The 25,146-nt window shown below is 47.4% G+C and overlaps 1 protein-coding gene across 5 annotated transcripts in view; it reads right to left on the bottom strand.

The window, feature by feature from the left end:
• FERMT2 (FERM domain containing kindlin 2) overlaps positions 1-25,146 on the bottom strand; it is a 52,532-nt gene that overhangs the window by 323 nt on the left and 27,063 nt on the right. For 2 of the 5 annotated variants that reach the window (XM_058806672.1, XM_058806671.1), the window contains 13 exons: positions 18,643-18,777; positions 15,070-15,102; positions 14,410-14,635; positions 14,161-14,263; positions 13,606-13,713; positions 11,863-11,997; positions 10,291-10,340; positions 7,983-8,107; positions 6,559-6,665; positions 5,637-5,858; positions 3,321-3,341; positions 2,744-2,868; positions 1,784-1,925 (listed from right to left, as the gene is read on the bottom strand). In XM_058806672.1, coding sequence (XP_058662655.1) covers positions 1,784-1,925; positions 2,744-2,868; positions 3,321-3,341; positions 5,637-5,858; positions 6,559-6,665; positions 7,983-8,107; positions 10,291-10,340; positions 11,863-11,997; positions 13,606-13,713; positions 14,161-14,263; positions 14,410-14,635; positions 15,070-15,102; positions 18,643-18,777 — 1,532 coding nt within the window. The remainder of the gene's footprint in view (positions 1-1,783; positions 1,926-2,743; positions 2,869-3,320; positions 3,342-5,636; positions 5,859-6,558; positions 6,666-7,982; positions 8,108-10,290; positions 10,341-11,862; positions 11,998-13,605; positions 13,714-14,160; positions 14,264-14,409; positions 14,636-15,069; positions 15,103-18,642; positions 18,778-25,146) is intronic. The other 3 variants (XM_058806673.1, XM_058806674.1, XM_058806675.1) reach the window with 3 other exon arrangements.

Below are 25,146 nucleotides of genomic sequence, written 5' to 3'. Positions count from 1 at the left end.
GGTGTTCAGAGGGTTTTCTAATGCCTGAGCTAAATTTTGTGGTGCCAGTGTAGGAGTGAGCCCGGAGGAAGCCAAGGGTTGGAGCTCCTCTGCTCTGGAGCCAGGCTGGAGAGCTGGGGGTGCTGCCCTGGAGAGGAGAAGGCTCCAGGGAGAGCTCAGAGCCCCTGGCAGGGCCTGAAGGGGCTCCAGGAGAGCTGCAGAGGGACTGGGGACAAGGGATGGAGGGACAGGAGCCAGGGAATGGCTCCCAGTGCCAGAGGGCAGGGATGGATGGGATTTGGGAAGGAATTCTTCTCTGGTTGCCCAGAGCATCTGTGGCTGCCCCTGGATCCCTGGCAGTGTCCCAGGCCAGGTTTAACAGGGCTTGGAGCAGCCTGGGACAGAGGAAGGTGTCCCTGCCTTGGCAGGGGTGGGATGAGTTGATCTTTAAGGTCCCTCCCCACCTAAACCGTTCGGGGATTCTGTGAATGGTAATTTGGCCTTGAGGATCCTTATGAGTTCCTTCCCCCTTTAAATATCCTATGACTCTTATTCAAATATTTAGATACTGAAATACCTTTTGTGCCTTTTTTATTCTTTTCTATTTATTTATCCATTCATTTATTTATTTGAATTACCATTACCCCTTGTATTCCCTCATGACTCAGAAACAATCTCCCAGTGTGTTTCCACCTCTCCACAGTGAGCACGTGGCCACACTTTCCCTGCTTCCAGAAAAACAGGGATTGGGCACAGACCTGTTGAAATCTGGGCTTTCTTTCCACTCTTCTCTGGTTTTCTAAATTGAATTTTGGCCACTGAAATACCTTATGGGGGCTGGGGGAGCTCATTTTGGAGTGACTGAACAAACCATTCATTTATTGATGCTCATTCTCTTTTTGTCCCCCCATCAATGACAGCTCTGCAGGAGGGATGGGGATTCCCAGCAGAGTATCCAAGCTGGATAATTGGGATATCTGGGCTTGCAACTGAGTCAAAACAATGACTCTGAGGCAGAGGGGGACGCTGAATAATTTTTCCAGCAACTCTTAATGAGCTGCAAACTACAGGAGAACAGCCCTCACGTATCCCTGGCAGTTTTAATTGTGTGTTTTGCCAAAAAGGAGCCCAAAAATTTGTGCATCCAAATGTAACAGCAGGAGGAAAGCCCATCTCAGAGCCCGGGGAAGTAACTACTCTGATTTGTTTGGTATTTACATGAAAGTCTGAGTTGCACAGCAAATGAAAGGAATTTTAGTATGGATAAGGCTCTGTGTATTTGTGTTATGGGTTAGGATGGAGCCTGAGCATCAGTGCTGAGGTTTCACTTCATTTAATTGTGTGGGGGTCAGAGAATGGAGAAAATAATTCCTTTCTACAGGAGAGAAAGATTTGGGTTTTTTCTTAAAGGTCACACACAACTCCACCAGGGCCTAAAGGGACTCCAGGAGAGCTGGAGAGGGACCTGGGACAAGGGATGGAGGGACAGGAGCCAGGGAATGGCTGCCACTGCCAGAGGGCAGGGATGGATGGGAGATTGGGAACTGGGAATTCCTGGCTGTGAGGGTGGTGAGCATGCCCAGAGCAGCTGTGGCTGCCCCTGGATCCCTGGAAGTGTCCAAGGCCAGGCTGGATGGAGCTTGGAGCAACCTGGGACAGCGAGAGGCTCATGGCAGGGGGCAGGAACAAGATGAGCTTTAAGGTCCCTCCCATCCCAACCCATGTGGGATTCCAGGACTCCAGGAGTGGTTCCTGTCTCTCTGACAGGAGCAGGGGAGAGCACAGGGTGTCAGACACATCTCACCATTTTGATCTCCCAGTTGACATTCCACTGTTTCATGTTGCTGAAGCGCCAAGTCTTGACGGCGTCGCCCGTGCTGGCGTCCATGCGGATCAGCCGGTTGTAGGCGATGCCGATCAGCTCATCCTTCTTCCCACCCTGGAACCTGGCACAGGGATTGAGAAAAACAGGTCACACACACAAACCCAGCAGCTGAGTTTACTTGTAAAACCGTTTTTACAAATCACAGCAGCTCATGTTTTTAATTTCAGCTGCAGCGCGACTTCCTTGGCCAAGGACGTGCACAGGGATGTCCTTGCCCATGGCAGGGGGCTGGAATGAGATGAACTTTGAGGTCCCTTCCAACCCAAGCAAATCCAACTTAATCCAACCCTATCCAAGGCAGCCCAACCCAACCCAATTCAACACAACCCAATCTAACCCAACCCAATCCAAGCCAACCAAACCCAATCCAATGCATCCCAACCCAACGCAACCAAACCCAACCCAATCTAATCCAAGGCAACACAACCCAACCCAATCCAGGGCAACACAACCCAATGCAACCCAACTCAACCCAATCCAAAGCAACACAACCCAGCCCAGCCCAACCCAACCCAACCCAACCCAACCCAACCCAAGGCAATCCAACCCAACCCAATCCAATCCAACCCAGCCCAATGCATCCAAACCCAACCTAATCCAACCCAACCTAATCCAATGCAACCCAACTCAACCCAATCCAAAGCAACACAACCCAATCCAACCCAACTCAACCTAACCCAACCCAACCCAACTCAACCCAACCCAATGCATCCAAACCCAACCCAACCCAGCCAAACCCAACCCAACCCAACTCAACCCAATCCAATGCATCCAAACCCAACCGATTCCACAATGATTCCAGGGTATTTAACCCACTCCCTGTACCCATGAAGGACACTCCTCCAGCCCAGCCCGGCCCAGCCCCGCAGCCGCTCCCACCTGGCGTTGAAGTGCGTGATGCCGAACTCAGGCAGCGACTGCCAGGCTTGGATAAAGCGCATCTTGGCCTCAATGAGGCTCATCTGGGCCACGTTCTGGTGAGCCTCCAGGATGCGTGCCGTGATCTGCAGGCGGCGAGACACAGCGGGGTCAGGGGACAGGGGACCTCAGTGCCACCTCCGCTGCCACGCGCGCGGATCCGAGCGCGGATAATCGATAATTCCTCCCCTGAGGTTTTGTTTCAGCTCCGACTGCTCAGAGCCCACGTGGAGATTCCCATCTCCACATACAGGAAAGCAAATATAGATCAGAGCTGTCTGACCAGAGATGTTCACATTCCCACTCATGCTCTCGGGAACTTTAAGGATGTGAGGAAACAACAAGGCAAATTTGTGGTGCAGGGTTTCCAGTTTCACCCCATAAGTCACTGGGGACTGTTATAAAACCTACCAGGGCCCAAGTGTCACGGGGAGGGTGCAGGTTTTGTTAGTGCTGTCACCGCTGCTCTCTAAACCAAAGGGGTTCTAGATTAAATTTATTTTAAGTTTATCTTAATTTTATTGTTGCTGTCACTTACCAAGTCTCTTACATAGCCTGGCTGAAGATGGCAAGGCGAAATGAAAAAATAAAAAAAAAAAAGAAAAGGAGGCAGAAAGAAAAAAAAAGCAATCAGAAATATGGCAACAAAGCAAAGAAAAAGTGTAAATTAACTGCAAACCAAAGTTCAAGCAAAAAAAAAAAAAAAACCAAAACAAACCACATGCACAATTCCTTAGGTGGAAAAGCAGCCAAAGGGAATGTGAGCAGGGACAAGCGAGCAGAGAGTCACCGCTCACGCCAGCCCTGATGGAGCACTGGAGTGATCCCAGCTGGGCCCTGGCATTGTGGAGAGATGGTTTTGGTCCTCAGATGGTTTGGGATGGGTTTCAGGAAAAGGTTCCTCCCCCAGAGGGTGCTGGCAGTGCCCAGGCTGCCCAGGGAATGGGCACAGCCCCGAGGCTGCCAGAGCTCCAGGAGGGTTTGGCCCGCGCTGCCAGGGATGCCCACGGTGGGATTGTTGGGGCTCTGGACTCTGATCCCTGTGGGTCCCTTCCCACTCAGGACATTCTGTGATTCCTGCTGGGGGTGAAGGGGAGGGGGAAGCTGCCAGTTCAGAGGTGGGCTCATGGCCTCACTTTCCTCTCCACATCTCTGCACAAACTCAAGGCCACTCTGGCTGGGGAAGCTCGAGGGGAAGCTCAGGAGCTCACTCTGAGCTCAGCAGATCTTTCTGTTTGGGATATGTGGAGAAATGACTGGGATACTGCTTGGGATTACAAGCAGATGAAGGGAACATCAGCTGTGCTTCTCAGAATGTGTCTGCCCCAGCTGGCTCTGACACCAGACTCTGGCAGGGCACCTGAGAGCTCTGAAAATCCCTATGTTGGGTCGGTTTTTGTTTATTTTAATTTAGGATTTGGTGCTTCCAATCCCAGCCAACCCTACGCTGCTGCACGTGGAGACAAACATCACCCCAGTGGGTTTGGGGCTGGTGAGGACCCAGAGCCTCCATAAATCCACAGCCAATTCCCATTTCAGCACCTCCTGTGGGCTGCACAGCCTCCTCCTCCTCCTCCCCCTCCTTCCCTGTGCCTCAGAAGGACCCTTGTGGTCAAATTCCTGACATTCCTGCAGCCTCCATCCCTCATTCCTCTCAGCAAACATCCTCTGCTGCTCCAGGCTTTGCCTCTAGCCACCAAGGAAAATCCTAAATCCACTGCTTAGCTGATGCCTGAGAGGGCCCTGGTGTCCACACCATGGCCACATCCTGACTGGGATCATCCCCATCGTGCTCATCCCCAAAATTCCATAGATTTTATTTTTATAACCAGGATACCTGCACACTAAGCAAGTTTTCCAAGCTAATATTTTTCCAGGTGCCTCTGTTTTCCCAGAAACCTAGAAAGTATTTTATATATATAAATATATATATCTATATATCTATATATGTTAAAGTAGTATATTTATGCAGCCTCTCCCTCCATCCAAGGGGATATAAAGGCTTATTCAGGAGAATAATAAGGGCTATATAAAATATAACTCCACTGCCAGGAAATCATCGTGCTGTGCCAATAAAAAGTTATATTTTTCCGGCTTCTCTTACTTGCAGCCTTCTTCTGGGCTTGGAGAAATCATATCCAGCCCCAGCCAGCAGCCTGAAGGATTTAAGTCACCAAAAGGCCATGGTGCAATGATTTCCTTATTTTTGCTGCTGTTCTGACATATAATTCTCTTTGAGAGAATCCTGCATTTATTCCCAGAGCGGAACAGTTCAGCCCTGTCAGGCAGGGATGGGATGGAGCGTGGATGGAGTTCAAGCACGAGTCACAGCAACTCAAAACCGAAGCAATGTTCCAAGGACTGGCATTTGGAAGCAGTGGAAAAGCAAAGAGAGAAATATGCAAACCGTGTTACAGCCAAGTGTGGATAAAGCACTGCAAGCAACTGCAACTCCGCTGATCCCGGGGATTTCTCCATGGATTCTGTGCAGGGGAAGGGGTTTTAACCCCAGCACCGGGCAGAGATGGGGCAGCTGGAGCCAAACCAGTATCAGCAGGGGCCAAACCATTCCCAGAATGTGTTTAAAATAAGGATCAAGCAATTTCAGATGCATTTCCAACTGAAGGCTCCCCGCCGTGCCCGTGCACTTCACACAGCACGTGGCACAATCCCGGTGCTGGGTGCCATCCCCAGGTGCTGGATCCAAACCAAACCCTTCAGTCCCACCTCCTTTTAGTAACCACGTGCATCCCAGTGAGTGAGGACATCCAAAACATCCAAACCACGCCGTGTTAAACACCAGCCACCGCCGGCACGCGTGTCCAGCCCAGGCAAGGCCACCAGCAGCACCTACCTGCTTGTTCTTGTACTTCTTCAGGTAGCGAGGAGACACCAGGCACTCGGGGTTGATGTCAGTGTTGATCTGCTCTGGGATGAGCTGCGGGTCTGGGTTCAAATGCTGCATTTTCAGGAAGGACAGGATGTTCTGCACTTCCATGCCGTAGGAGCTGTCGGCCATGGTCTTGCCCTTGGAGGCCAGGCGGCAGGCGGCCATCCAGCTGGCGTACTGCGTCTCCTGCCCCCCAAAACAGGGACACGTGTCTGTCACAGCCATGGGGGGACCACCACACCCCTCAAAAAACACCCCATGGAGCCCTCATTCCCCTCCCAGCCTCAGGAGACTCCAGCATGCACAAAGACAGGCAGGAACCCAACCAACACAGTCAAAGCTGATTTTCTGCTCTGAACTTCTAGGAAAAGCAGATAACCCCTGACAAGGGGAGAAAAAGGATGCATCTGACTCCATCTTATCAGAAGGCTAATTAATTACTTGATTATACTATATTATTCCATATTATATTACATTACATCTAAACTGAATCTGCACAAATCACCCAACTCAAACTCAACTCAACTGCCCAGAATCTCGTGAGTGTCTGCTGACCCACAGCCTGCACATGCCCTTGGCCCTGATAGGCCAAGGAAACAAAACACCATCACTCTGGGTAAACAATCTCCACATTGCATTCTGCTTTGGCACAACACAGGCACAGCAAATGAGATAAGAATTGTTTTAATCATTCTTTTCTCTGCTTCTCTCAGGTTCAGAGAATGTGAATCCCACATGAACTCACAGGTGATGTGGAGCACATTTGGAATGCTGAGATCAGGCAGGCGGGAGCATTTTCTATTTGTTTTTTAAAGAACAGCCCCTGAGCAGGGGTGGGATGGTGGGAAAAGGCTGAAGAGGGGGCCAGTCCAAGAGATGAACTTACGTTGTCACAGCGCAGCCAAATCTCGTTCATCCCCTCTGCCACTGGAATCAGGAGTTTGATGTTGAATTTCTGACCAGAGATGTTCACATCAGGGGTAACTTCACATCCTGCAATGAGGGGTTTAGCAGGGGTGTGAGGAATGATGATTTTAAAAGTGGAAAAGAAAGTGAAAATAGGAAAAGAAAGAACAAAGCTCCCTGACCAGTGGCATCTCAGTGCTGCCAAAGGTTTGTCCCACACCTCTGATGGGATGAACACTCCACACAGCACAGAAAAAACCTGTCAGATTTCCCTTTTTACAAGTGTCAGGAAAATGGGGGGAAAAGCCAGACCTGATCTGAAAGCAAAAGCAAACCCACAGAACTCCTGGATCCTGCCTGGAATCAGAAATGAATCCAGTGGCTGGCAAGCACCCCAAAATCTTCAGGAAAGGACAGGAAAAGGTGACTGGACAGGTGTTGGCTCTCACCCTGAAACCCCTCTATGTTATTGATGAGTGATGGGATGCCATGAAGTGTTTCAGGCCAGGCTGGGGGGGCTTGGACCATCCCGGTTTAGTGCAAGGTGTCCCTGCCTGTGGGAGCCAGGTGGAACTGGATGGGCTTTAAAACCCCTTCCAAGCCAAACCATTGAGGGATTCCACGATCTGGCTGTGAGCATCCTGCTCCTGGTGCCTGGAGAGGATTCCAAGGGGCTGTGTAAACACAGGGGCGATGAACCGACCCCGCCACGGGCACCGCGCCAAGGCCGCCTCGCAGATTTCTGAAATTGCCGTCACAGCAGATCTGTCAAAAGCTCCCAGAAAGGTCCTGGGGGCCAGGCCTTGCTCCCACAGCAGCCTGAGGTCACCTGGCATCCCCCCTACTCCTGCATCCATGGGGAGAACACACGAGCTCACTGCAGCTCCATGGCTGCTGGAGCAGGAATGTTTCACTTGACACAAGGACAGGCAGCCACCACAGGAATTTCAGCTCTGGAGTGAGCTGCTCCCAGCCAGCAGCAGGGAGATGAGGAGAAATAAAGGCAGCAGAGGAAGAAAATGGTCTGTTCTTCCCAGTTTCTGCTGTGGGAGTCAGTGCAGTCCTTTGGAGAGCTGACAAAAAGGAGAAGGGCAGGTGGAAGGCTGGAACAAGGTTTGGAAGGTCCCCTCCAACCCAAACCATTCCATGGTTCTCCAAGCTCCCTTCTCAAGGTATTGGGGGGCTGGTGGTGCTTCCCTGTCGTATCACACATAATCACACTCAGAACTCCCAAGTCTGTGCCACGATATCAAACCCAGCCTAGTCATTCCTTTACACACCTTTACCCAACCCCAGGATGGAATTCTGAGGCAATAAAGCAGTGGGAAAACAAGATGCAGGAGGAGCAGCCTATTCCTGGAATAAAAAGCAGCTTCTCTCAGCCCAGTCTTGTGCTTCTCTTACCTCTCAGGTTCATCTGGTGAGCAGGAGTCCCGTTGGATTCCTCTTTGCTTTTGTAGCAGGAGATGGAGGTATCTTTGAAGGTGCACCAGTAGGGCTTGTAGCCTTTCAACGTCAGCTTCTTGGGCCTGCAGGACACGTGGGGGGACATCTCACTTGGCCTGAGCTCCTAAAACAAGCTGGAAACCTCAGTGTTTGCTCAGAATTTCAGCCCTGGCAAGCTGCTGTCAGCAGCCTGGGTTATTCCCACTCCTGCCTGGGGGCTCAGCCATTCCTGCACTGCTGGCTCAAGGAGTTCAGCTCCAATTCCAAGTTCGGACTCTTCGATCCCAGGGAGATAATTTGGGGCAAGGTGGGGGGAGCTGGAGGGCTGTGCTATAAAAACAGAGGAGTCCATGAAGCACTGCAAACTCTGCCTCTCCAGACACCACATCAAACTGGAAGCACTCTGCTCAGGCTCTGGGGGAAGCAGCACTTCCAAGGACGTGTCAGTCACGCACACGCCTGAGTGCACTCCTTGTTTTCTTTTTAAACACTCCACAGCACAAAAGGTTCCCTTCTTTTCTACACAAAGCATGGATTTTGCTTGATTCTGCAGGAGAACTGGTGGCCCTGCAATGTGAAGCACCCTGAACTCATCTCAGCACAAGCTCAGAGCCTTTACAGAGCCCCAGGTATCAGAATATTTTAACCTTCCCTGATTTCTTAACTTTATTCTAAGGCTGGATCTGCAGCCTCTTATGCATTTCTTGTGTTTTCATCTCAGAAAATGCTGCTGAGAGTATTTTAGATGGGATATTAAGAAGAAATCTTTCCCTGTGAGGGTGGGCAGGCCCTGGCACAGGGTGCCCAGAGCAGCTGTGGCTGCCCCTGGATCCCTGGCAGTGCCCAAGGCCAGGCTGGACAGGGCTCAGAGCAGCCTGGGATGGTGGAAAGTGTCCCTGCCATGGCAGAGTTGGAACAGGATGGTCTTTAAAGTCCATCCCAACCCCAAACACTCTGGGATTCTGTGATTTTAGCTGGCAAGAGCAGTGACCTGGCTGGCAGGGGAGAGAGAACCATTCCAAATCTCCACAGCCACACCAGGCACATGCTGGGACACATTTAAAAATAAATATATGGAGTTAAATGTATGGAATACAAGGGACCTGCACTGCTCCCCCAGTACTCCTCCCCAGCTGAAGTGTGACACATCCAGAGCTGGGACAGCTCCAAACATTGCACCACTCACACTGCATTTCTGGCACTAAAACACCACCTGAGCCCCATTTTTAGGAGCAAACAGAATTCTGTGTTCAATCTGACAGCCTCAAACCCCAGCCCCAGGGTTCAGGGCTTGCACTGAGTGAGGAACCAGCAGCTTCTGGCTGCTCCATCCCCTGGTGCTCCAATTTGCAGGCAATTAGCTCCCGGAGTGGTGCCTAATTTGATTGGCAAATCAGCAGATCAAGGGGCAGAACAAGTTTTTTGTTTGTTTGTTTGTTCAAGGGAGGGAAAAAACACCCACTGAGGGGCTGGGCACAGCCTTGAATCTTCATCCCAATTAAAGGCAGACCACAAGCCCAGACAGAGGCAGAGACCTCATTAATTCACCTCTGGAGAGGGAGAAGGGGTTTTCAGAGCAGAGTGTGCCAGGTTCTGGCTCCAGAACCAAACAATTCATAAAATAAAGGTTTGTTCCAGAGCTACTTCACTGTCTGCAGCTTTTTTCCCCCCACCAGCACTATCCTGCAGCTCTGCTGTGAAATCCCATCAGTGTTTCCAGCTTCCAGAACTTGCACTGCAGCAGGCAATAAATTGCAAAAGATGGTGGTGGCTGCCAAAAATGTTCCTCCACGTGCAGACGCTGCTGCTCCTGATTTCCATGAACCACCAACCAAGTCAAAGCAAGCTAAAAAAAAAACCCCTAAATCCTGAGCAAGCTGGGAGAGGGGCAGAGTCAGCTTAACCTGCTCCTTTTGGCATGGAGAGACTGGAATCCTGGCTGGATGCAATTCCTCCAGCCTCCTGCAGACCAGGAAGAGTCTTTGAGGGAGGTTTTTAGGTTTCACTCCTCATTTTAGGATGGTTTGTTCTCTCCTGGGCGTTAAATGTTTTAAAGAAACATCCAAGCACACACTGCTGGCTATAGGATGCACCAGAGCAGGAAAACACCTTGAATTTTATATTTAAGAACCAGTTAAGTTAAGTATTGAATATTTTGAATATCATAAGGCAAGGAGATAAAAATAAAAGGAAATTAAGAGGCAAGACCATTAATTATTCACAGGCATTACCAGTTCCACAAGCAGCTCTTCCCATCAGCACTTACTTGAAGACTTTAATGTAGTCAGCGAGCTCAGGGATGGAAGTGATGTCACCCTGGAAATCAAAGATTATCCCAATCACTGGGAGCAGTGGGATCACAGGGAAGGGATGTGGTGCAGGGGAGGGAACCAGGAGCACCATCAGGGCTTAGGGGCTGGGAAACTGCTCTGAGAAAGCCCAAACCACTTCCCAGCAGTGAAAAATGCAAGGCCCAGCTCTGCTGTTTTGAAAGCAGAGGACAAGGATTGATTTTCCTTTGAGGAATTCCTGCTGCTGCTGGAGCCAATTCCCAGCCTGGAGTCACCATTGCACAGCGGATTTTCTCCTCCCTTCACTTATTCCTGATGCTCCAAACAAAAAGAGAAGAGGCACCTCTGCAGAGAACTAACTGGGATTTCTAAGCCTTGAAATATTTTTTTTTTCTCCCCCAAAATGTTGAAAATATTGAGTTTAAACTCCTTTTTTTGCATCAGGGTGGCAATTGCAATTCCCAGGGAAAGGGAAAGAAAGGGAGGATTGCTCCAGGAGCTTCCAGTAGCAGGACAGTTTACTTTCAGTCTGCAATGAGAAACTGTTTACAGATACCACAGGGGAAAAAAATGCAGAATCTAAACAAACAATCCAGTAATTGCCCATTATCCGTATTCAATTACTCGAATGCATCTGGAAATGGCTCCTGCTCCAAAGCCCTACGGAAAGGGATGGGATTTTTTGGATGAATCATTGTCCTCTTCACTCCTGTCTGGCAGGGACTGTTCCTCACTGATGTGTTTCAAATCTGGTTTTGCAAAAGGAATTAGAAAATATGTCTTGGTGATAAAAATTTGTTGTTATTTCTGGTTCATACTGCAAAGCTCTGCTGTTGTTAATGCCAATAAAGCATCTAAGGATGGACGTAGCTTCAAAAAGACCCGTCATAAACACTTAAAAAATTATATGAAGTGTAAAAGTGGAAAATTTCAGATTTTAGGGTTGGAAAGAGATGGTTTAAATGTGCAAAATGCCTGGAAAAGCTGTGCTGGGCCAAAGCTGACAAGACTGAGCCCTTTTAATGCACTTTAATTTTCAGGCTTTATATTTTTAAAGGTGGAAAACCAGTGCTAAAACGACATATCAAGAAAAAAAAAACCCAAATGCTCTGAAATACAGACCTAGGCTAAAATCCAGTCTAATAAAAATAGGGTTTCATAAGCCGAAATTAGTTCTGAAAATCCAGCAGCTGCTTTAGGTGCTGTAAAACGTGAATTAGAAACAGTGGAAGAGGAACCTCAACGTGGAAAACTCAGTTATTTGGGAAAGTCAGTGGTGAGGATAAAAAAACCAACTTAATTTCCATTTAGTTTTCCATTATTTCATCAGGAGGGAGGCTTGGTGCAGGGGGGGATCAGTAAAATCCTGGTTCCTCCAAGACTTTTGCAGATGCTGCCCAGGGTTCCCTCATTCCAGAACTATCCCTTGGTATCTAAAATCCCTGTGTTTTAAAGAAAATATTACTGGGGTGTGGGCAACTTTCTCATCAGAATTAAAAGAAAAATAGGAAATAAATGAGGTTGGATGCCTGGAAAATCGCCCTTACCAGGATTGTTGACGTCTTGCCACCTTCCAAGGTGATTTCCAGGTCCGAGAGCGCAGCGTCCACCTCGTCCACGTCCTTGTCACTGTGGTTCAGGTGGTTTTCCGAGGACATGATGGATAGCTTGTTGATGTGGTACTGCAAGGCAAGGCCAGGGTCACCCCTGGGTGCTCCTGTGACCCCAGGATCCCACGGGACCATGGTGACATAGCCACCATGCTTGGGAAGCAGAGTGGGACACCAGGAGCAGAGGCCAGCAAATGCTGGGGGGGTTTGCTGGGTCAGGAGGGACCATCCTGGATGGTTCCCCTCCAAGGAGACTCCAGACACATCCTGAGGGAGATCTCTGGACCCCACAGGGCAGAGCTGCTCTCTCCACCAGGCTGCGGTTGGAAGGGACCTCTGGAGGTCACCTGGTGCCACTCCCTGCTCCAGCAGGGCCACCTGGAGCTGCTGTCCAGGACCAAACCCACCTGGCTTTGGAGGAACTCCAGAGATGGACAATCCACAGCCTCTCTGGGCAAACTGTGCCAGTGCTCAGTCACTCTCCTGGTATGAAGATGCTTCCTGATGTGCAGAGGAACCCTCCCATGTTCCAGGCTGTGTCCATGGCCTCTGCTCCTGCCACTGGGCACCTCTGTCCACCCCCCTTCCTGCCTCCCACCAGCTGTTTATGGATATTTGTAAGATTCCCCATCCCTGGCAGTGTCCAAGGCCAAGTTGGACGGGGCTGGAACAACCTGGGATAGTGGAAGTGTCCCTGCCCAAGGCAGGAGGTGGAACAAGATGACCTTTAAAGCCCATTCCAACCCAAACCGCTGTAGGATTCTTTGTCTTTGCATCTGTTTTCACCCCAGAAAACCAAAACATCCATAAAACCTCACAGGAAGAACCGTGCCCAACCCATGCTGGAGCACTTGGATGTAAATATTATATTTCTGCTTTTCTCTCTTTTTTTCCTGGGAGGGGCCCTTGGAGCAGGCAGCCCTGCTCCTGAGGGGGACATTTCTGCTTCCTACAGCTCCAAGGTGTGCCAGACCACACGGAACAAAGGCCTGCCATCCCTCTCATGAACTCAAGAGCAGGTGGAGCATTTATGCCAAATCACACAGAGCATTTCATAAACCAGATAAATAAATAGTTCTGGGAAAGCCACAGATTATCCCCAGCTGGTTTGGGGGCAGAGAGCCAGAAAGGCACAGTTCAGTGACCTCGTGTTCATATGGGATGGGTTAAGAAGGACAAAACTAGAAGTTAAGATAGATATAAACATGTTTGGTAAAAGCAGGTCAAGTTCTTTTTCATGAGGGATAATCAGTGGCAAGTATTTAAATTATCTCATAAACTCAAGTGAGGACCTGGAGATGGGAAATAACCCAACTCCTACCAGCATGAGAAGGCCAAGCTCCCATCAGAGACAAGGCGAGGCTTAAAATGTGAATTTAAATGGAAGAAGGGATGGTTTAGATGGGATGCTGGATAGGAATTCTTGGCTGTGAGGGTGGTGAGACCCTGGCACAGGTTGCTCAGAGAAGTTGTGGCTGTCCCATCATTGGAAGTGTCCAAGCCCAGATTGGAGCACCCTGGGATAGTGGAAGAGAGCTGGAACTGGATGAGCTTTGTGGTCCCTTCCAACCCAAACCACTTTGGGATTCCATAATTTCATTTATCAGATTAATGAGCAGAGAAGTCTGAGAACAAAACCAAGCCTAACCCAATCCAGGGGCATCTGGGGCCGTGTCTCACCTGCAGTGCTGCAAACATCATCATCTCCTCCTCCGTGCACTCGATCTCCTCCAGCAGGATGGCCCACTTGGACTGCTCGTACAGCTGGTTGATCCTGATCGCGTCGTACTGCGGCACAGAAACGCGGAATGCTCGGAAAACCAGGAGCCCAGCCCGACACAAACCACCCCATCCACTGGAAGCTGTCCCTCCCCATGGCAGGGGGGTGGAATGAGATGATCTTTAAGGCCAATTACAACCCAAACTATTCTGGAATTCTATGATCTCTCATCTCATGTCAACACAGTGATCTGAGACTGAAAATCCTCTGCCACTGACAAGAAGAACTTTAAGAACTCTTTAGAAGGCTTTAAGAACTCTTGAAGCACCTCTAGCAACACCCAAATCCCCTGGTATAATGGAGCACAAATCCTGGGTTTGATGCCTGCACAACCAATTTTCAGACTTCCACGGTCTCTGGGAGATTTACCAACACAAGAGCACGTTAGAGATCAGGCACCCTTCACTCCAAAGGATGGAAATTTCAAAATGGGAGCGGAACAAGGAGCTCTGTACCTTTGGATTCAGGTCAAAAAAGCTGTAGTACTTGAACCGGAGTAGCAAAGCCTCGTTTTCCTTCACCTCCTGCTCCATGAGGGATCGGGACGAGTCCAGCCACCTGTGGATTGCCAACACGGGATAACGCACACGGGATAACGCACACGGGATAACGCTCCGGCCGAGTCACCATGACGCTCTTGAGAACACCATTAAAAAATCATCCAAAAAACCAAAAACCCCCAAATCCTCATCTCCTGCACTCACCCTTGGTTGATTTTGGCCTTATCGAGCAGCGTCTGGGGCTTGTACATTTTGGCTAAGGACTCCGGGGAGGTGACGGGCTGGCTCACGGCCAGGATTCCCGGGTTGCCCTCGGACAGGGCGCTGTCGCCGAACCAGGCGGACGTGGGGGACAGGGGGCTGCCGTCGTGGGCGTCGTAGGTCGGCGTCATCGTTTTGCTATAGAGTCCTGGGCTTGAATAGATATTTCCTACCAGCGAGGGGAATAAAAGCCGGGAATTAGCCTCGGGCCAAGCCCTGCCTGCTCCCGGCCACGCCGGCTCCGCGCAAACCCGGAGCCGGCGCATGGAAAACTTTCCCTTCTCATCTTTTCTCAACGGGAAAACGCTGCGCTGCTTGCTCTCCCTGTCCCTCTCCTCTCTCTTGGCTCTTCTCCAAGAGCAAAACTGATGGAAAACTTCCAGCCCAAAGGATGGGAAAAGACTCAGGTCTCCCACACCGGGAAGCTCCTGCCCCCTGTGTTTCTGTGGCATCTGGGACGTGAGTGGCCCCCGACTTACCGGTATTACCTGTTGCTTAAAGATTTTGGAAGTCAAAAGTTTTAGAGGAGCAGGAAAATAAACTAAGGGTGCAGCCAAAGAGACCAGAGGCAGAGGGCAAAAGTCCTATTGAGGTGGAGCTCACCTTTGACGGGGCCGATGTAAAGAATATCGGTGCCTATAGAGAGGGAAAGAAAGGAGGGAAGTGAGAAGGAGAGAGAAAGTCACCCGGAGAGCAGGAGAAGGACAGAAGCCAAAAATGGGCATTTTTGGAAGAGGGCAGAACAGCACAGGTGAGGTTGCACCACCCTAATGGAGCGTTTGCAGCAGCGCTGGTGGCAGCAAAGCAACTGAAGTGATGTCCCCAGGACAGCTGGGCATGGAAATGTGGCATTCCTGGATGGAAAAGCTCGCTGAGGTGGCCACACAAGTTCAGGATTAATGTGCTGAGTGGTGCAATGTGGTGCCAGACTGATCCCAAAGCAAATGTTACTCCCAGGCCTTTTGAAGCTTCACAGCTCGTACCGACTCAAAAGTAAGACAAAAAAACATCCAAACATTTAAAAATTATTAATTTGAAGAGAAAAAAACCCCAAATCCAGCTTGGTATCTCATAGCTTAAAATAGCTGAGAGCTTAACAGAGAGGTTGTGGCTACCCCATCCCTGGAAGTGTTCCAGGAGAGTTTGGATGGGGCTTGGACAACCTGGAAGGTGTCCCTGCCCTTGCAGGGGGTGCAATGAGAAGTGCTTCAAGTCCCTTCCATCCCAAACCATCCAATCAAACAGCCCCTCTTCACCTCACAGGGACACTGAATTTTTATATAAAATCCAGATTTTCAAAATAAGGGAGGATCAACCACCATCTCCTAATGCCAGGAATTCCCCTGTGTGCACACATCAGGCCAGGAGCTCACACAGCATCACCTGCTGGGCCCAAATCTGCCCACCAGAACCAGCAGGTCCAACACCACACTGGATTTTTGGGAAAGGGCTGTGTCCTTCCTAAATCATGAGCCTGCAATTCAGTGCACCCAAGCTCTCCCTCCCAGAGCTCTGCTGAGGTTGTTGAAGATGGTGACAGAGTTGAAATGTCACAAACAAAACCTTTTGTGCCACCTCCTGCTGCTGCCCTGAGCCACCACCTTGGCTCCAGCTCCTTGCTCCAAACCATTCCCACACCCTCATGGCCAAGGAATGACAGAAAACTGAGCTGAACTGGAAAAGTCCAAGACCAAACCAATGGAAAAACCTTTCTGAACCCCCAATTCTCACAACGGGCATCTCAAGGACCAGGAAGAACGGTGGGAATCAGCAGCACCAATGTCACTGACATCCAAAATCATGGCTAGGAAACTCCACAAATAATTACAAACCTGATTCTAAACTGCCTGCCAGGGTGGAAAATGTAAGTGAAAAGCACCAAACAAGAATGCTTTTAATGCTCCTGCTCGTTTTGCTGGCATCCCAGTCTGGATGAATCATTTGGGGACCTGTAAGCACCATGGGGACCTGTCACCAAGACAGAGCCAGCAAACCAGGCAGGAACAAAAAAGCAGCAGGGATGGTCAAAGGATTGAAAAATCCACCTTCATTGCAAGGAAAAGGCCAGGGATGATTTCCAGGTTTTTAGACAAGGTACAGGCACTTTGGGAGCTGAGACTCCACAATCCTGAGGATCCCTTCCAACTTGAGCTATCCTGTGATTCTGTGATTACAAAAGCAGCAGGGAGGTGCTCTCCCCATGGATTGTTACAGCACTGGAGCAGAGAACTCCAACAAAAACCAGCCATAAACCCCCATAAACCACTTCCCAAAACAGCTCTTCCCTCCTCTCCATCCACCCTCACTGCCTCAGCCTTCACATGGCTCAAGCACATAAGGCTGAGCATCAACTGGAACAACAAGAGGAAATCCCACTTTTTGCCCCAAATTTTGGGGAAGTTTTTTTCCATGAATATCCCCCACACTCCTGACTGAGTGTCTGCTCCATCAGAGCAAAGCTTCCCCTGCACTTTTCTCCTCATCTCTTTCTCCAAACACCTAAAACATCTCAGAAGAAGCTCCCCTTAAAAAATTTGCCCCAGGCAGGCAGTGTCATGGAAAGTTCCAACAGAAATAGCTACAAATTTGGCTAATTTATATAAACAAGTGACTACAGGTCTTCTAATGGAAAGTGTTGGGCAACACATCCTGTGGGTGTATTGACAACTCTGCTCACTAGGATTTAAATGGTTTCACTGCCAGGTTTGGGGTACTCAGTGACAGAACACTGCCAAGACATTGAAATCAGCACCTCCTGAATTATTAATTATTTTTCCAGAAGCTTTCAGCACACAAACTGATGTTGGAACAACACTAGCAATGATTTATTCAGATGAAACCCACGGCTTTTATCGAATGGCACCTGAACAGGCAGGAATTCAACCTGCTGTGAGTGATTTCATTCACAAGGAGAGCAAAACCAGCCAAGTGACTCACTGGAAGAGCCATAAATAATTAAAATAAAGCCCAGCTTCTGCATATATTTCCCCCAAAGAAGGCCAAGTCTTTCCTATTAATCTGACAGAGATGCTCTCTGTGAACACTGCCTGTTGGAAAGGCTTAGAATGGACTTTCAAGATGAAAATGCCAAATGTAAATGAAAATTGACTGGAGCCTTGCCCAAATTCTCTGTGCCAGGAGTGGAAGAGGACAAGGCCAGAAGCATTTTTAATTTTAAGAGAGGAGAAAGAGTGGGATCAGAGCAGAAGGAGGATTATTTTTCCTTGTTCCAAACCCATGGTGCACTTCAGCCCACACAGCCAAAACCTTCCTTTCTGCAAGCCCTGTGCCACCACTGGCATTAACCACACTCCATGACCTTCCCTGCAGCTGATTCAACATCAATTAACACAACTTTACAATTCCAAGGTAGTTTTTTTAATTAAAGCTGCCCTGCTGCCCTTGGATTGCTGGATTAAAACCCAAGAGCTTTGGCAGCCAGACACGTCTCTCCTGCTCACCACCGTGGCTTTCTCCACAAATCCATTTGGGATAAAGTGCTCCCACTTGGCCAAAATCATGGTTTAAACTCCTGCCATTTGCCTTCAGACACTAGAATTCCAGCAGCCATGGAAAAAAGCTGAAAAACCCCTCTGCTTGCAAACACCTGCATCAATTTGCTGCCTGTGGCAACTCCATCAGGGATGTCACTCCAGCAGAAATTCCCTTCCCAATCCTGCTCTGGATCTGGAATCCACACTGGCCAACCAGCCCCCAGCAATAAAAGGATTTTTTTAGCATCACAATCCACAGCTACACAGTTCATGTAAAGCAACACTAAAGCAATTAATAAAACCCTGCCCTTGCTGGGCTGTGAATACAGAGCACAACGGTGGCACAGCCTAAACCACGCCAGGAATGTAGACATTAGCAACGATTTTCCATTTAACTCCTTTCTTAACAGGCTAAGAAAAGCTCTCAGCAACACCATCTGGGTGCTCAAGTGGCCACACTTGGGCTCTGGGCTGCTCTGTGAAGCCTGGGGGTTGCTCTGCTCCCAGAAATGCGTGCCAGCTCCAGCCCCAGACATGCATCCGTGCCAGCGAGTGCTGCAGCCTGCCAGGACCTGTGCCATGGACCTGGGGTCTGCTTCTTGCACAGACCCTCAGAAATTCCATCAGCCCCACGTTGCTGTGCCAGTTTTTAACCCTGATCCCATTTTTTCTGCCAGCTCACCCGACCCTGGCGTGATCAGAGGCCCCTCCAGCTCGAAGGTGTCGTCTTCACATTGATCGTCCAATTTCTTCTTTTTTTTCTTTGATGGATCTCTGGGTTTCCTCAAAAGGGAGAGCTCTTCTGGATGCCTGATGTCTGGAGGGGAAAATGGACAACTTTTATAATGGCAGGATGGGAAAAAAGGAGGAAAAAGGGGAAAAAGGTAGGAAAAGGGAGGAAAAAGGGAGAAAAAAAGGGAAAAAAAGAGAAAAATGCAGAAGAGAAGAGAAGAGAAGAGAAGAGAAGAGAAGAGAAGAGAAGAGAAGAGAAGAGAAGAGAAGAGAAGAGGAAAAAGGAGGAAAAAAAGAGGAAAAAAGAGGAAAAGAAGAGGAAAAGAAGAGGAAAAGAAGAGGAAAAGGAGAAAAAGAGGAAAAAAAGAGGAAAAAAAGAGGAAAAAAAGAGGAAAAAAGAGGAAAAAAGAGGAAAAAAGAGGAAAAAAGAGAAAAAAAGAGAAAAAAAGAGGAAAAAAAGAGGAAAAAAAGAGGAAAAAAAGAGGAAAAAAAGAGGAAAAAAAGAGGAAAAAAGAGAAAAAAAGAGGAAAAAAAGAGGAAAAAAAAGGAGGAAAAAAAAGAGGAAAAAAAAGAGGAAAAAAAAAGAGGAAAAAAAAAGAGGAAAAAAAGAGGAAAAAAAGAGGAAAAAAAGAGGGAAAAAAGAGAAAAAAAGAGGAAAAAAAAAGAGGAAGAAAAAGAGGAAAAAAGAGGGAAAAAAAAGAGAAAAAAAGAGGAAAAAAAAGAGAAAAAAAGAGAAAAAAGGGGAAAAAAGGGGAAAAGAGAGAGAGAGAGAAAAAAAAAAAGGAAATAAAAAGAGAAAAAAAGAAGGAAAAAAAAAAAAGAAGAAAAAAAAGAGAAAAAGAGGAAAAAGAAGAATATCTTTCCATTAGGAACAATATCCAGCAATGCCCAGTATCTCCCCAGGATGAATTTCCTGCTCTGTAATGGTTAAAATCAAGTTGAGATAATTTTCCCTGCAAGCCTGTTGGAAAAAAGTATTGTCCTTGGCTGGAAAGGTAACATAACATTTGGATAAAATGTGGAATTTCCCAGGTGTAGTCACTCATATGTAAATGTGAGCACTGTGACAGAGCCTAGTAACACCTCCATACATTAAATATAAATAATAAAAAATAATCACCTCCACATTAATATAAAATTAGAAATAATATATAGTATTATAATAGTACACAATAACATAGAAATAATATAAAGAAATGGAAATTAAAATTATAGAAATAGAAAAAAGAAATCGAAATAGAAATCAGCACACGAATTCCTACTTAGCCATGTAGGTAACAGGCCAGACCCTCTAACTTCCACAGGAGCAATCCAAGAGTTAAGCCATTTATTTACACATCAGACTGGAAAGTCTAAAGCCTATAATTTACCCACTTTTTAAAGAGATTTTGGTCAAATTGTTTCCTTTTCACAGCAAACCTCTCCCATTTTCCTGCCTGGGATCTCTGGCAGTGCCCAAGGCCAGGTTGGATGGGGTTTGGAGCAATGTGGGATGGTGGGAGGTGTCCTTGCCGTGGCAGGGGTGGAATGGGATGGGATTTAAGGTCCTTTCCAATCCAAACCATCCTGTGGTTCTCTGCTGGGGATTCTGGACATGCCTGAGCCTGGAAGGAGCTCTGGAGTCTCCTGTGCAGCTGTCTGTCCATGCTGAAGCTCCTGTGCTGTTTCCTGCTCTGTTTTTCGCATCTATCACCCCAAAATGCTCAGCTGCAGAGCCTTCCCTTTGGAATGGATTATAATTAACACAGGATTATAATTAACACTGGAATTTGGTCCCCAGCACGTGACACAGCCCCACAATGCCCATCCTCACCAGCATCAGCCCTTCCTGCAAACAGGCTGGGAAATGCCACACTGGGAACTTTCCCCATCCAGGTGATTTTCAGGTAGGATCTCACTAAACCTGGCATTCCTGAATGCAGAGGCTGCACACTTCTGGATTTAACTGTTTTTTCTACTGTAGGTGTCCCATTCCATTATCTTGCTTTGATTTTTTATTTTTATTTATATTCTTGTGTTACTTACACATTATATCTATATATAAAAATATATATTTGTGTATTTTTATTTATTTATTTAGAAATCACCATTTATTTTCAGCTTTATTTATATATTTATATTTATTTGTTTCAATCATATCATTGAATCCCAGAATAGTCTGGGTTGGATGGAACCTTAAAGTCCACCTTGTTCTACCCCCTGCCATGGGCAGGGACAACTTCCAATATCCCAGTTTGCTCCAAGTCTTGTCCAATCTGCCCTTGAACACTTCCAGGCTAAAAATATATAGATTTAGATATCTATATGGATTTTAGATCTCTAAAAAATATATAGATTTTTATATATTTATATTTTATAGACAAACTTTTTAAACTTATAATTTAGTTTTATTTCTGTATTTAGAGATATTTATTCCTATATTATTTATTTATATTGACAGAAAATTATTTAAATAAATCGTTAAAATATAATATTGATATAAATATAAATATTATATATAATATATAGTATATATAGTATATATACTATATATTATATATAGTATATAATATATACTATATATGGTGTATATATAGTATATAATATATACTATATATACACTGTATATAGTATATATAGTATATATAATAGTATATATAGTATATATAATATATAATATATAACAATATATATTATATAGCATATATTATAATATATATAATATATTATATTATATATATAATATATAATATTATATATAATATATGATATATGATATATAATATATAATATAATATATATATCACATTTTTATATATATAGTTATAGTTATAGTATTCATTTTTATATATACAACTTTTATTTTCAGCTTTAATTTAACCCTGATTTATTACCACACAAATCATCTCACTAAACCCCACCACCCAACCCTCTAGTTTCCCCGCCCAACTTTTTTGTCCATTTCTAGCAACAAATACCCCGAGGCTGAGGGCAGGCAGCTCCATGCATTGCCATTTATCCCAGCCAGCTTACCTCATGGAGCAGGAATCTGCTGGGACAACCAGGGTCACATGCAGGGGACAAGAGGCAGCAGCACAGCCTAAATGGAGGAGTTCCCCTGGTATTTTGGAGCAAGGTTGAGGCTCTGAGGTTTATTTATGGTGCATTAGCAACTCTCTCAGCTGGAAGCACTCAGGGAGGCCAGGAGGAGGCTCTGGGCCAGGCTGGGACTCTGGAAGCAATCCTGGAATCATCCCAGGGCTTGACCATCTGATAGCAAAGAGACTTTTTATAGCCCCTCGGTCATTCCTGATGCTCCCAGCGGGATAGAAAGGATCCAGGGCAAGTTTTGGGCAGCTGCTTGGAAGCAGCACATGGCTGCAGGGGGTGGAGCAGGCAGCACAGCCTGGGGATGCCAGCAGGGATCCCATGGATGAGCAGGGATCCTATGGATGAGCAGGGATCCCATGGATGAGCAGGGATCTTTCCCATGGATGAGCAGGGATCCCATGGATGCACAGGGATCCCATGGATGAGCAGGGATCTTTCCCATGGATGCACAGGGATCCCATGGATGAGCAGGGATCCTATGGATGAGCAGGGATCTTTCCCATGGATGCACAGGGATCCCATGGATGAGCAGGGATCCTATGGATGAGCAGGGATCCCATGGATGCACAGGGATCTTTCCAATGGATGAGCAGGGATCCCATGGATGAGCAGGGATCCCATGGATGAGCAGAGATCCTATGGATGAGCAGGGATCCCATGGATGAGCAGGGATCCCATGGATGCACAGGGATCCCATGGATGCACAGGGATCCCATGGATGCACAGGGATCTTTCCAATGGATGAGCAGGGATCCCATGGATGAGCAGCAAATTCCTCCCTACTGCCTCCATCCACAGCCTCCAGGATTTTACAAACCCATCAAGACAGGCAGGGAATGGCTTCAAACTGGAGGTTTAGGGATCTTGGGAAGGAATTCCTGGCTGGGAGGGTGGGCAGGCCCTGGCACAGGGTGCCCAGAGCAGCTGTGGCTGCCCCTGGACCCCTGGCAGTGCCCAAGCCCAGGCTGGACAGGGTTGGGAGCAGCCTGGGATGATGGAAGGTGTCCCTACCATGACAGGGATGGGCTTTGAGATCCCTTCCAACCCAAACCATTCTGGGATTCTATGGGAAGGAGACAGAAAGGCCTGAGCCTGGAAGGAAGAGTTTTGGTGCTCAAAATATGATCAGAAAGGCAGCTTTGAATCTCCAAGAGAAATTTTTCCAACTCTGGGATGAAGCTATTTTGCTTTCTGCAGCATCTTCTCTTCCATTTGCCTGCAAGATGCTGCCTGTGCCTGCTGTGTGTAGCTGAAGGGAAATCCTTGGCCTTTTTTTCCAGTGTAATCCCTCATTTCTCATACAGCCCCTGCACAGCTCACCCAGCCCAACTGTTTTAAAACATTGTGACAAACTCCAGAGCTGGGATTAAACCCTCTTCCTTCACAAAGCACCGTCTGCACCCTGCAAACTGACTTAAAAAAAAAAAAATCTTCCTTACAAGGGTGCAAAATTCCCAATTTATCCTCTTGTGCACTAAATCCACCAAGTAAACCTTGCAGCTGTTGCATATTTATCCACCAAGGTGTGTTGTGATGGGGATCTCAGAAGGGTTTGGGTTGGAAGGGACCTTAAAGCTCATCTCATTCCACCCCTGCCACGAGCAGGGACACCTTCCACTGTCCCAGACTGCTCCATGCCCCGGTCCTGGACACTTCCAGGGATCCAGGGGCTCCCATTCCCACAAGAAATCAGATTTATGGTTTTCTTACATCACCCACATCTAGAACATGACATCATTGACTGGAAGGGCTGAGTATGGATGGATGTCCCCAAAAACTGAAATGATGGGAAATCACACTATTTGCAGTATTCAGTTCTCATAAATACAGATAATAATCTGAGACACAAAGAAATTTTTGATGTAGAAAGAAAATTAATGTTGCAAAGAAGCTTCCGGCGTCCAATTTCCTTCCCCATTTCTGGCTCCCCTAAAGGCTCCTTTACCTCCTTAATTCCTGAACATAAAAACTCCATAAATTTACTTGTAACACAGACAGCACTGAGGGGAAATCCTCTCTTTAATGGTGATCCAGCCACCCTCCTTCAGGAAATGTGTTTTGAAGTGGGATATCTCTGGGAAGTGGGATTGCTCTGCACTCCCCATCACTGCTCCCTCCAACCAGTGACTCATTAAAATTACAGACTTTGTGCACCACTCTGACAAATCTTAGAAAAATGAGACCTCAAACCTAATTTTTTCTTCCATTTCAGACTTAAAACCAAAAATAAGGGTGGTTTTTTTTTTCTTGGAATGAGTGAATTCTGTGGATGATTTTTCACAGTGTAAGTTTACAGAACGAAGCCTCTGACTTATCTGCAACATAAATTCTCTTGAGATAAAGTTCTGCAAAACTAGAGGAACAAAAAAAAAAAAAACAAAAAAACCAAAAAAGAAACTTAAAAAAGGAACTTACATAACCTGAGGAGTGTCTGGAGATAAGGCTGTGGCTGTGTTGGGCACTGGGCAGTATCTGATGGAGCAGGTCCTCACCTCCCCAGCACAGTTTACTGGGTTTGTACATTCAGTACATTTTATTATGGGTTCTTCAGATGCCCAGGAACTTAAATATTTATCTGGGCAAAAGCCAAGCTCTCCACTCATTGCCTGGGGCCCTGCAGCTCTCTCAGGACATCCCACAAAGCCTCTGGAGATGCCCAAGCAGTGCTATGGGTGTGGAATCAGCTGGGGCTGACCCTGGCAGAGGTTTTGCTGGAGCCTTCCCAAATTGTGGGTGGAAAATCCAAGTGCCTGTTGACTTATGGATTTGCCAGGGGAGCAATGATGTGCAAAACCACCCAAAAATGGGGTCACTGGGGTTTGGAGGGGTGTGAATGTTTGTGCCAGTGGTTCCCAGAGCTGAAATCGGGCACCACCAGCCCAGAGAGACCCAGGAGGAGAAGGAAAAGGAGGAGGAGGAGGACGCAGGCAGTGGTGATGGAGCCAAGCATTACTGCAAGGCCAATAAAAAGAGCCATTGGAGAGGCAGAGTCAACAAACACTTGAATGTTTGGATGTTTTTTTCTGTAAGTGGGATGAAATCCCCAGGCTCCCATTATCTGGATGCCTCCTGGAGCATGGGCAGCACTACAGCCTTGCCCCTGAAGTGGCTGAACTGCAGCTCCAGTCCAATTAAACTCCATTAATTGAATTCCACAAACAAGAGAAAAACAATCCACTCACACCCTTCCCTCTGCTTCAGCCCATAAAGAGCAATCCAGCTAATTCCAAGGAAGGCTTGGCCAGCATGCCCCTAATGTCTTCAGGATGGAATTCTATTTAAAGGGTCCCAGTCAACAGCAGAGTAAGGATGAAAAAATTCACTGACTCACACGGTGACATAAAACCTGCTGCTCCTCCACACG

This window comes from Ammospiza caudacuta, chromosome 6 (genome assembly GCF_027887145.1).
Source record: "Ammospiza caudacuta isolate bAmmCau1 chromosome 6, bAmmCau1.pri, whole genome shotgun sequence".
NCBI classification, from domain to species: domain Eukaryota; kingdom Metazoa; phylum Chordata; class Aves; order Passeriformes; family Passerellidae; genus Ammospiza; species Ammospiza caudacuta.
This window is presented reverse-complemented; position numbering and strand designations above follow the sequence as displayed.